A 12343-nucleotide genomic window follows, 5' to 3' on the forward strand; every position below is an offset into this window, starting at 1 on the left:
GGCGTACTTTGAATAGTAATGCCGCATATTAGTTGTGTCGTTGATTAGATTCCGACATAGCTTGGTCTCGGTATTTGCAAGTTATCATCCCATTATTAGTATTGTCGAGTTTGGTGTATTATCAAGTCAAGTTGTAAGATATAAGTCGGGCTTAATAAACGCATTTGACATTCTCTGTCCAAGCTTGATTCAAGACCCAAGTCTCCTCTAATAAAATCCGAAACGCAACGTTCGGTGAAAGATTTTCGACGGGATAAAACTGGCGAAACAATTACTAATAATTTTTTCGTATTGTTCTTTATTAAATTTTTGTAATAATACAATGATTTTGAATTCTAATTTTTTTTTTGCATATATTCCATTGCAAAAATGAACTTAGCAAAAATAATAAACATAAGTTCTACGGTGCAGATAATTTCGATATTGTATACTTCATTTTTTTTTTGGTTCTAACCTAGCAACTAGGCGAAGATTCTCGACGTCCAGCCTGTAGACCGAGGTCCTGTTGATGAGGCGGAGCTTGGCGGCCAACGCCATTCCCGATGGGCCGACGGTCACGGACCCGACCGCGTACCCATACCCGACGACATCGGGCGTCGTCCCCTCGCCTTCTCCGCCGCTCGATGCGCGGACGTCCGGCGGGCACAGCAGCAGGCACAAGATCAATGGGAGGAGAGACAGGAGACGGCGGCGGCGGTCTCTGCTTCTCGGCATGTTCTTGGTTAGAGAGAGAGAGAGAGAGAGTGCGTGTGTGAGTGTGTGGGGGGACGGAAGGGGTTCGATTTTCATCCACCCACCACGGCGGACTTGGCACTGGTCTTTGGTCTTGGTCTTCCATTCCCCGTCTCAGACGGTGGAAAAGCGACGATGACAAGAACGTTCTTTTCTTTGGGGGGGTGCTCGTGTGGGGCAAACCTCGCGACGCACGGGGATCGACCCGTTCCGTCCCAGCATATCACGTGGGATCGGGAGAGGCGCGAGTGTGATCGATGAGCGAAACCAGTCTAAACGCCACTTTTTATGTGGGGAAAAATAACACAAACAGTCCCTGAACTTTGACTCGATGTGCAATTTGATCCATGAACTTTTAATTTGTTCAATGTAGGCCCTGAACTTTATAAAAATATTCGATGTAGTCCCTGAACTTTTGGTACATGTTTGATGTAGTCCCTGAACTTTATAAAAAATGTTAAATGTAGTCCTTCCATTAAATCAAGTTCAAGGACTATATTATACATTTTCATTTAGTTCAGGGACTAAATTGAACATGTACTAAAAGTTCAGAGATCACATTGAACAAATTAAAAGTTCATGGACCACATTAAATATTAGGTTGAAGTTCAGGGATTACATTGAACAGATTAAAAGTTCATGGACCAAATTGCACATTGAGCCAAAGTTCAGGGACTGTTTGTGTTATTTTCCCCTTTCTATGTCATCTGCTGAACGGCCGATTTTACGAATTTTTAGTTTGCTTCTCCCCTTATTTTTGGATAATTGCGTTTCACCCCTCGAAATTTCGAGTTTTGCAACGTGGCACGCGACGCGTACATAATCATGTACATTATGAAACTTCTTGCGACCGTGATTTCAGCATAATTGTCACTAAAAGGAACAGATTCACATGTCGAAAGTAATTCTACTTTTCTAATCAAGATTTAATTAAAAAAATGGCTGGAGGACTTTTGAGATACCTTATAAATTTTATGGCAAGCTCTATTTTTTTCAAACCACCACAGTTCAATGACACGTTGTTTTTAAAATTTCTTTTCATTAGTTTCGTGAAAAATCCACGTTTTGGAAAATATTTTTCTAAAAACGATCGATTGTATCGTTTACAAAAAAATAAATAGGCAAAAGTAATTTCATCATCCACGAAAATATTTAGGCATAAATTGTCATCGATGATGAAAATATTTTTTTGTTAGCTAATTATTCTAAGCGATATAACTGATCATTTTTAGGAAAATATTTTCCAAATCGTTCATTCTCCGTGAAACAAACGGACCCTAAACAGCTTACGGAATTTCACGTGACCTATTTTACATTGCGAGTACGTTATAACATGGAAGTTTAATGCCTTTTTTTTTGTCTTAAGATCTCACGCTATGAGTCCCACATGAGATTTTACAAAATGTGATTCGTCGTCCGTCACAATAACCAGATGAAAATTGTGGCTGGTCACGCCACTAGTGAAGGGACGAGGCTTCCTTCTCTAGCCGCATGATTAGACAAGCGATTGCCAAGGCGGTTGGCCTATGTTTACACCTAAAATTTTTCGTCCAGAGATCTCGTGCACTTCATAAAAAATTAAAGACCGAATCCGCCGACAATGACGGAATACGACACCTAACCCAAAATATTTTATATTGCACCATCGAAAGAGCGAGAGGAGGAGGTGGCGACGACAGCGGCGGCGGCGGCGGCGGCCATGGCGGTTGCTGTTACTCCCCATGTTCTTGGTGGGGATCAGAAGAAGAGCTCGAAGAAGTTCATGAGCAAGAAAGAGAGCGAGAGAGAGAGAGAGAGGGAGAGAGTGAAAAATTAGTTTTCGTTTGGGGGTGGGGGGGGGGGGGGGGGGTAAATTGGGTCCCCGCAAGACTGAAAAATTTATCTGCTTCGTAGGCCGCTCACGTGCTTCTCAAGTGCTCGTCGCTTTCATTTCCATTCCCATGCTTTTTTTTGGGTTTTTGTTCTAATTTTTTCGACGTGGAGGAAACTCGAGCCCGTGCTCGCTTACCCATTGGGGAAGACCTCGGGATGTCCGGGGACCGTCCGATCTCCACGTATCAGGTGCGATGGATGAGTGAAACCGACGTAAATGTCATTTTTATGTTGCCTTTGAAGGTATCATTAGTTTCGCGGAAAATGAATGATTTGAAAAACATTATCCTAAAAACGATCACTTGTATCGATTGAAATAATTAATCGATGAAAAATGCTTTCATAATCGACAAAAAATTCTATTTACATATTTTCGTGGATGATGAAAAATATTTTTTTTAGTCATTTTTGTAAGAGCAAAAGTAATAGTTTTTAATAAAATATTTTCCAAACTTTTATTTTCTGTTAAACAAACGGAGCTTAAGTGAAAATTCAAGAATTTCTAGTATTCTTCTGAGCTTTTTTTTTTTTTTTTTGTAATTGCAATTCACCTATTGATATTTCGAGTTTTGTAACATCTCACATAACGAACATATCATCATAAATTATAGGTCATACATTACAAAACTTCTTGTGGCGATGATTTCGACGAAATTCTTATCAAAAGTTCAGATTACGTGTTAAAAGTAGGGCAGAGCTATTTCCACTCTCATTTTAGCTAAAACACTCCCTTTTTCAGTTAAATGACCGAAATACCCTCCTCTCTCTTCAATTTATTGTTTCTTTTTTTTATCAAGCTAATAAAAAAAATGGGCGGCCCTATTTCCACTTCCATTTTGGCTGAGACACTCCTTTATTTAGTTAAGGGCGGTGCTATTTCCACTCCAATTTTAGCTAAAACACTCCCTGTTTCAGTTAAATGATCGAAATACCCTCCTCTCTCTTCAATTTATTGTTTCTTTTTTTTATCAAGCTAATAAAAAAACGGGCGGCGCTATTTCCACTTCCATTTTGGCTAAAACACTCCCTTATTTAGTTAAACGACAAATATACCCTCCTCTCTCCCTCCCTCTCTCTCTCTATCTCTCTCTTCAATTTATTGTTTCTTTTTCTATTAGACTAACCGACAAAATTGCTTTCATTTCTGTCATTTCTTTTGTTAGTTTCACAATACAAAAACTCAATTACTCCCAACAAGATATCATCTTATCTTGCATTTTGTTATCACTTTGCCTTGAGAAGTTTGTTAATTTTAATATATGATCTCATATTTTTAATCAAAAAAGCTACATAGATTATTATAAATTTCCATTTATGACGGCTATAAGGCATATGAACACATAATTAATTGCCTATTTTTTATCAAATAATTTGAGTGACATTTTATTTCAAAGTTGGAAATTAAAATTCAATCTATATATCTAGCCAATATTGACATTGTAGGTGTTTTCTGTAATAAATTTGTTGAGTTTTAAAGTTAAACATTTTGATTTGTATTTCAAGATGGGGTTGAGAATCTTATTACACATTCTTTACTTTTAAGCTAACATCAGCTTATTATAAATGAAATTTTTAAACATAAACATATTTTAAAATTTTGATCCACTTGCTATTAGATTGAATTTATAATCGATATTACTTTCTTTCTTCATGGTAGGAGCAGAGCAACAAGAAGTTCCCTTTTTTTCCTTTTTGTGCTTATTTTTTTTAATATTTAGATGTGATCTAAACATAAACATATTTAACATTTGATTATTTTTCCATATTTTGATCAATTTTTCTTTTCCGTTGTTGATCAAAATTGGCTAGATAATTAGATTGAATTTTAAGCTTCAACTTTGAAATATAGTCTTAAACTATTTGATTAAAAATAGGCAAATAATTGTGTGCTTATAAGACGTCATATATATATATATATATATGTAACTTTTGTGATTAAAAATATGACACAAAAAATAAATTTAATAATTTTCTCCTAGTAAAGTGAAATAATGCATGATAAGATGATATTCTGTCGAGTATAATGGAGCATTTGTATTGTGAAACTCAAAAGAGATGATAGAAATTAAGGCGGTTTTTTTTATTAGCTTGATAAAAAAAAGAAACAATAAATTGAAGAGAGAGGAGTATCTTAGGCAAAATGGGAGTGGAAATAGCACCGCCCTAAAAGTATTGTATTTTTTATAATTAGATTTAATTAGAAAAAAATGACTCCAAAATGGCCAATCACTAATATTGTTTTTATTCATCTTTACGAATAAACTCTGGAATTTTGAGATTTTTTATGAAATTCTTTACAAGCACTATCTTTTTTTAAAACGATGAAAGGTAAACTACGCATTATTCTTGATCAGCTTACAGAGTATCATGTGATGTGTTCTACAAAGTAAGCGTGTAACAACGTAGAAGAGGAAATCATGTGAAAGCCCAAACATTTTTTGAGATAATGACGCATAAACTTTAGCTCAATGTGCAATGTAGTCCACAAACTTTAAATTTGTTTAATGTAAGCCTTGAACTTTAATTTAATGTGTAATGTCATTTATGAACTTTTAATTTGTTTAATATGATTTCTATACTTTTGGTACATGTTTAATTTAGTCCCTAATCTCTATGAAAATATTTTACATTGTCCTTCTACTAATTGAACTTCAGGGATGACATTCCACATTGGGCAAAAAATTTAAGAGCCGTTTGTATCATTTTCACTCTCAAGAAAACATAAGAAATTTTATCTAGGAATCTTAACCAGCTCAGAAGCTGCACAATCCCATTAGAATGGGGAAAAGAAAGAGCCACTGATGGAAAGAAAGTGGCTTGATACTGGTGTGCTTTTCCCTTTTGGAAACACACAAAAACTTATTGGAGACATGCTTTGGTTCTTTATTACACCCTTCTGATAATGTTTTGTCTTAAGATTGGCTCAATTTCACTTTCAACTTGAATTCCTTTCCCAACAGAAGTGACAATCCTGAGACTTCAGCAATTACAAACTCTCCACCATCACTTGATTTTCCCACTGTTTTCACTGTTCTCTGTCCGGACTTTGCTTCTACATCATTGTATAACTCATGCCCTCTCTGTCCGGCCATCCTAGTTCCTTTTCTCAATCCTAGAATTGTCACCTTATCAATTACCCACTTCTCCATCAGAGCAAATTCCCCATTAACAACTTCTGATCTGACAGTGACATCATTCCCTGTTTTCTCGCAATAAAACTTCACCAGAGTCCACTTATTTCCTCCCCCTCCCATTTCGGCATCTTCTCCGTCGTCCAAGAACACTTGCCCTGAGCTATTCCCATTCCCATCAACCACAACTAACAGCTCGAATGGCGTTTTCCGAGCTGCTTCCGTAGTCATGGCCTCTCCTTGCATGGCCAATATATTTCCTTCCCTTACATGCAAATGAGGATGATCAGGTGGCGCATCGAGCATCACATTCATTCCTGAAGCTGTACTCACAGAATTTGAGTAATTGAAGAGATCGAACCAGTTTCCACTCGGAAAATAAGCATCCACGGTTTGGGCACCAGATTTTAGTACAGGAGTCACCATCACACCCTTACCAATTAAGAATTGGGAATGGATATCGTAAGTCATCTTATCCTCAGGGAATGAGAAAAATAGGGGCCGGGCAATGGGCATCCCCTTTCTGTTTGCCTCATACATCAAGGTATACAAGTATGGGAGCAAGCGATAACGAAGCCCGAGCACCTTCCTGGCGGATGCAGCGACCGATTCCCAGAGATAGAGCTCTTGACGAAGACTGTACTTTTCAGAGTGGTCTCTTGCAAAGGGATAAAAGGCCCCGAGCTGCATCAGTAAAAGCTCTAAAAATAAGTGCTTAAATACGTACGATAGAAAAACATGATTTACACCTCTATTTAGTCTCTACTTGATATTCTTCCCACCCGTAGAAGATTGAGATATATTCAACATAGCATGAAGTATAAGCACAAAAGATAACCGAACTTCCCCTCACCCAAAAGATATAGTTTATTTCTGTCTTCGAAAGGAGGTAAAATTTCCCCCAAAAAAGGAAAAAGAAAATTCATCAATTCCTATCTCTGAATATAAATTCAGAAAAAGCTTAAAACTACTCGGTTGCAGAGCTGTTCAGTTAATATAAATTAAGATTAGGCACAAAACATTTTACCTGAATCCATCGGTTGCAAAGCTCTTCAGTTGTGTTCCGAGAGAAACCGCATATATCAGCTCCTACCATTGGAATTCCAAAGAGCCCAGAATTTAAAGTTGCAGGAATTGAGTAAGCCAAATCATTCCATGTGGCAGCATTGTCTCCAGTCCAGTGTGCAGTGTGCTTGCCAGAGCTCACAAAAGTTGATCTCGCGAGAATGAATGGCCTTTTACCAGTAACATTGACTAAGGCCTTGTTTGTTGCTCTGGCTTCCAGGAGTCCATAGAGGTTATGAGCATTGTAATCTGAAATATTACCAAAATGATATGACGTTGCAGGAATTGTATTGTTGTTAATCGGCCGATGAACTCCTGAATTGTTGATTTTGTAGGGGGGATTGTCGAGAGTGGAAGGAAGAGGAGGAGAAGTTATGAAGTTGGACAGCTCGTTCATGTCGATCCATAGGCCATCAAAAGGAAGAACATCGTGAAACCTCTTTATCTCACCACCCCAGTAACTCTCGCTCGACGGGTGAAGGAAGTCAGGAAAATACACTGGCCCCGGCCAAACAACACCTAAATATGGTACTCCCTCACGTTTGATGAAGATGTCGGCTTGCATTCCCCTGATGTAGGTCCCATAAGTCTCGTTCACGCTAATGCCTGTGAAAGATCACCCATTCGAAAGAGAGGGAAAGAAGTATTATGATGGCAATTTGAAAGAACTTAAAAGACCAAGTTTCAACCACAACAATTTCCCCACTAGCATACCTGGATCAAGCATCAGAACATATTTCTGACCATTCTTGTGAAGGCTGCTGACGAATTCTTTCATCTTTTCCACCGGAAAATTGATAGGGTCAAGAGTGAAGTCCTTGTATGCATCCATGTAATCAATGTCAGTCCACATAACTTCCAGTGGAATATGAGCCTTTGCATAACCAGCTACCACGCCCTCTAGGTCTGCGACATTCTTGTAACCGTACCGGCATTGATGAAATCCTAGAAAGTAAATCACAGACACTTTATCAGTAAAACTGCATTCTGAACTTGTCGATTAAAAAGTGCAGAAGAGGCCATCTACCGCGAATCAAACTTTATAACCGATCTACATCTAGCCATATACCAGGAAAGCGACCATGTTTCTTGAACATCAGTGAGCATTGTGGTAGGATCAGCTGGGGGTTGGGAAGCAGTGGTTTTCAAAGGAAAATAACATGCAATGTCTCTAAGATTTGTTCCCTATGGAGCACAACATACACAATTTGTTGATTAATCGGTCAAATAGCGTCGATTAGTGTCATATCCATGAGAGAATAAACTCATAGAGCTAGTCAAGGGCAATAAACTCAGAATCTTCAATTCCATCTTCTTTTTATCATATACTACCACCACATAATTATGCTCAAAATCTCAAATTTAGTGCAGAACAAGCTATGGGCATCACCGCTGGTTTGAGCCCTAGCTCGCCGGCCGCGCGGACACCTCGATTATCAAAAAAAAAAAAAAAAAAAAGCTACAGAAGCCGAAGCACAATAGCGGAATCAAATTCATCGAAATGTCAGTATCAGCAATCGAAAGCAACCCACGAAAGCCAGCATACCGAAGGACCAGTACGGCATTGGGGTCGGCCGGCCAATGAGCTCGGTGTACTGCTCCATGACCGCCTCCGGCGACGGCCCGGGGAAGAAATACAAATCCAACACCCCACCGATCACCTTGTAAGTGATCCTATCGCCAGTGTACACCACGTCCATGCCATTGCTGTTCAGCAACAGGACGCCGTGGCTCGTGCCCGCCCCAGCTCCGCCGCCGCCGCCGCCGCCGCGGCCGCCCGCGGACGACCTGATGTCCATGTAAAACGGGTGCGACCCGTACAGGTTAAGATCCAGGTTCGCGCTGGCGATGTCGGCGTTCCAAAGGGTGAGGGTCTGGTTGGGCTGGAGACGGAGCGACGGCTTCGTGTGCTCACCGATGCCGTAGAGGGAGGAGCGGCGGGGAGGGAGGGAGGAGGAGAGCTGGAGGTACTGGTCCTTGAAGACGAGGAAGGCGGAGGGGTCGGAGGCGGAGGTGTCGAAGAGGACGTCGCCGGAGGATCGGCGGGAGACGGCGAAGGAGAAGGGGGTGGTGTTGCGGAGGACGAAGACGAGGTCGGAGGCGGCGGCGGCGGAGAGGCGGCATTGGGAGCGGGGCGGCGGCGGAGGCGGCGGCGGAGTTAGGGCTTGTCCGGCGAGAGAGCGGTGGGGAACGGAGGGAGATCGGCGGGGGATGAGGTCGTCGGGGACTTCCCATCGGCGGTGGTCGGCGTCTGTGATCCGGACTCGAAGGCGACCGCCCGCTTCGAAGCTGGAAGGAGACGATGATGACGTAAGCCAAAATTAGCTATTTTTCATTGACCGCAAAAAAAAAAGCGTATTATAAATTAATCTATTAAATATGTATATCTAGATATATACTATTATACTTGTAAATATTGAAGTTATTTTCGTTTGTTTTGTTTTCCTTCTAACATTCGATCTCGCACATGAATCAATATTTAAATTTGATTATCATCTTTCTGCAACAACCTTTTTAGAAAAAAAATTCAAATTTCAAAATATCTCTCATTTCACACATAAATATACACGCTATATATTTTCGTTGTGTATTCAATAATTTCTTTTCATTGTTTGTTAATTAGAAATTTTAAAATGAAGTGATTTCAAATGTTAATTTTTCTTTTGCAAATATGTTGACATTAAAAATTGAGTATAACATTGCTAAAAATAAGAGCAACCTCTTGATTGAGCAATTGACCTGTCGTACCCATCGAAACCCTAACCATATACGTCCATTAGGATATGGTTAGGTTGGGTTATTCAATTATACCCGCTCACCTTCCATCCTTATCGGCCCGGGCAACACAATCACATGAGAAAGCTCGCCCCCAACTTTAGTCTAAGTTCAGCATGAGCATTTCTATGTAATTTCATGTCAGGGTCGGGCTTATGTGGTGCGATAGGCCCCCGACCTTCGGGCCTGGCATAGCCCCAACTCGTCCAACGATTACTTCTACCATCGTTATGAGAACGCTTTGATGGGTTCATTTCTGAAAAATGAATGTTTGTTAAAAAAAAAATCATAGCTAACTATTTTCCTAAAAATCATAGCAAACTTACAAAAATGAATGAACCGATAATTTTTCACCGTCTAAGAAAACATTTAAGCGATTTATGCGATTATTTTTAAGAAAATATTTTCAAAATTACTCATCTTTTTGCGAAACGATCTGATGTATATATTTTTTTTCCTTTGACAATTTTCTACTTTGGATAATTTTTTCCACAGAAAAGCCACTCACCAAACGGTCTAACTTACAGAGCTACTACCGGCAAAAGAACAAGAAGAAGAAGGGCTCATCTTAGCCAACAGCAAATCGACATGTGTTTCGCTCTGACCTGGCGACAAGGCGGAGGTTCTCGACGTCCGGCCCGTAGACGGTGGTCCGGCCGATGAGGCGGAGCTCGGCGGTCAACGCGGTTCCCGACGGGTCGATGGCGGCTGACCGGACTGTGTATCCGTACCCGACGACGACGGGGGCCGTCCTCCCCCCGCCTCCTCCGCCCGACGCGCCGGTCTCCGACGGACGCGACAGCAGGAGGCACAAGATCAAAGGGAAGAGAGAGAGGAGGAGGAGGCGGCGGCGGCCATGGCGGCCTCCGTCGCTCCCCATATCTTCCTGGTGGGGATCAGAAGAAGAGCACGAGCTTTTGAGAGAGAAAGAGAGTGTGGGATGAGCTTCGGCTCGATCCGCCCGCCCGTCCGTCGCAGTGGGACTCAGCAGACGTCTTATCTTTCCACCACCATTCGCATTCGCATCCCACAACAGCCAGATCCTCGTCAGAAGGAAGGGGCAAAGCAACGAAGACGACAAGAAAATTCATTTGTTTCGTAAGGCCTCTCACGTGCTTATCGACAAAAAAACCAAAAAAAGCACGTGGAAGAAACTCGACCCCGTGCTTGCTTACACATTTGAGGAAGACCTCGTGATGTGCGGGGATCATCCGGTCACGGATCCGTCGAATGGGTGGATCAGATCGAGAATGGATCGATCCAAATTGACCAACTTAACCCGTTTCGACCCATTCAAATCTAGTGACGCATACCCGACCTAATCTATACTCGACTGATCCATATTGGTAAAATACTTTCATATTCCCAATTTAGGAAAATAGGTGAGATCGCGGAATGAGCGAGCACAGAAAAAAGTGAAGGTGGGAAAGAGTGAAGAAAGGGTCAAGCGGTGAGTTGGGTTTAAGTAAGTTGTGAACTCATTTAAAACCTATATTATTTCCATTGTAAACTCATTTACCGAATATAACTAACTTATATAACACCTAAGAAATAACCCATTTTAACAAGTTTAGTAACCGATGAGTGAAACCGACAAAAATGTTATTTTCATGTTGTTTTAAAAGAAAGATGTAAGAGTTTCTAGTTTCTTTCTTAGTTAGTAATTTTTTGGGATAATTGCAATTCACCCATTGAGATTTTGAGTCCTGTAACGTCTCACATGACAATCATATGATCGTGTATTATAAGTAATGTATTATGAAACATTTTGTGATGGTGATTTCAACAAATTTCTTATTAAAAGTAGAGATTACGTGTTAAAAGTATTGTATGTTTTTATATCTAGATTTAATTAGAAAAAAATGACGATAGAATGGTCAATCACTAACTTGGTTTTTATTCTTCTTTACAAATAAACTCTGAAATTTTGAGATATTTTATGAATTTCACGGCAAGCGCTATCTTTTAAAACGATGAAAGGTTAACGATGCAGTATTTTTGAATACCTTACGGAACATCATGTGATGTATTCTACGTAGCAAGTACGTAACAACGTGCTCGACCCAAAAAAAAAATACGCAACAACGTGGAAGAACAAATCATTTGAAAGCCGTGTACTTTTTTTCGTGAGATCTAACACGGTTGGTCCCACACAATGTATACGAAATATGACAATCATTATATGGGCCACTAGAGCAACCCCTCTCAAGTTGGGATGTGCAAAACGTCCGTGGACGAGATCCCTTTGTCTCGCGAAATATTATTTTAAAAATGATCGATCACATTATTTAAAATAATTAATTAATACAAATAAATTTATTATCAATGATAATTTGTATTTAGAAATTTTTATGAACTACGAAAATATTTTTTCATTTTTGTAAGAGATACAGGCCGATCATTTTTGGGAATATATTTCCCAAACTATTTCGTTTTTCGCGAAATAAACACACCTTACAAATATAATCCGTCGGCAATAACAGAATTTCACCTCTAAACAAAAAATATTAGACACCCTTTTAATGAGATCGCGAATTTTTGCGAACCGACCCAAATTTTCTTGCGCCAAATTTAAGCAAGCCCGAAGGACTTGAGCGAACAAAGCTCGGCCTAACTTCGATCTTTCTCATCTACACCTTCTTGTTCATTGTAGGACGATTACAGAGCACTCCAAAGGAGAATGATTGAATCCTCTTGTCGGCCATTTGCCCAGAATCTTTTGGTGCTCCTTCCACGCATGGTGCGAGTGGCAACCCCAACACAACCAG

At 40.1% G+C, this 12343-nt stretch overlaps 1 protein-coding gene across 1 annotated transcript; it reads right to left on the reverse strand.

Moving 5' to 3' along the window:
• Nucleotides 1-5317: 5317 nt before the first annotated feature.
• LOC130135988 (alpha-glucosidase-like) lies at nt 5318-10489 on the reverse strand. Its single transcript, XM_056305924.1, has 5 exons — nt 10181-10489; nt 8347-9089; nt 7515-7745; nt 6763-7406; nt 5318-6419 (listed from the first exon to the last, which is right to left on the reverse strand). The coding sequence occupies exons 1-5, from the start codon at nt 10453-10455 to the stop codon at nt 5517-5519; spliced, it is 2796 nt and encodes a 931-aa protein (XP_056161899.1). The 5' UTR covers nt 10456-10489; the 3' UTR covers nt 5318-5516.
• Nucleotides 10490-12343: the final 1854 nt, after the last annotated feature.

This window comes from Syzygium oleosum, unplaced genomic scaffold, assembly GCF_021117445.2.
Source record: "Syzygium oleosum isolate NSW1041296 unplaced genomic scaffold, Sole_v2.1 Sole_v2.40, whole genome shotgun sequence".
NCBI classification, from domain to species: Eukaryota; Viridiplantae; Streptophyta; class Magnoliopsida; order Myrtales; family Myrtaceae; genus Syzygium; species Syzygium oleosum.

What these genes read in the sequence shown, in the direction of transcription:
- LOC130135988 (XM_056305924.1), bottom strand. Translation starts at nt 10,455, where the DNA reads ATGGGGAGCGACGGAGGCCGCCATGGCCGCCGCCGCCTCCTCCTCCTC. An exon ending in TGTTCTGATGCTTGATCCAG is followed by an intron (nt 7,407 to 7,514) that starts GTATGCTAGTGG and finishes GATCTTTCACAG; the next exon opens with GCATTAGCGTGAACGAGACT. An exon ending in TTTGCAACCGATGGATTCAG is followed by an intron (nt 6,420 to 6,762) that starts GTAAAATGTTTT and finishes TTACTGATGCAG; the next exon opens with CTCGGGGCCTTTTATCCCTT.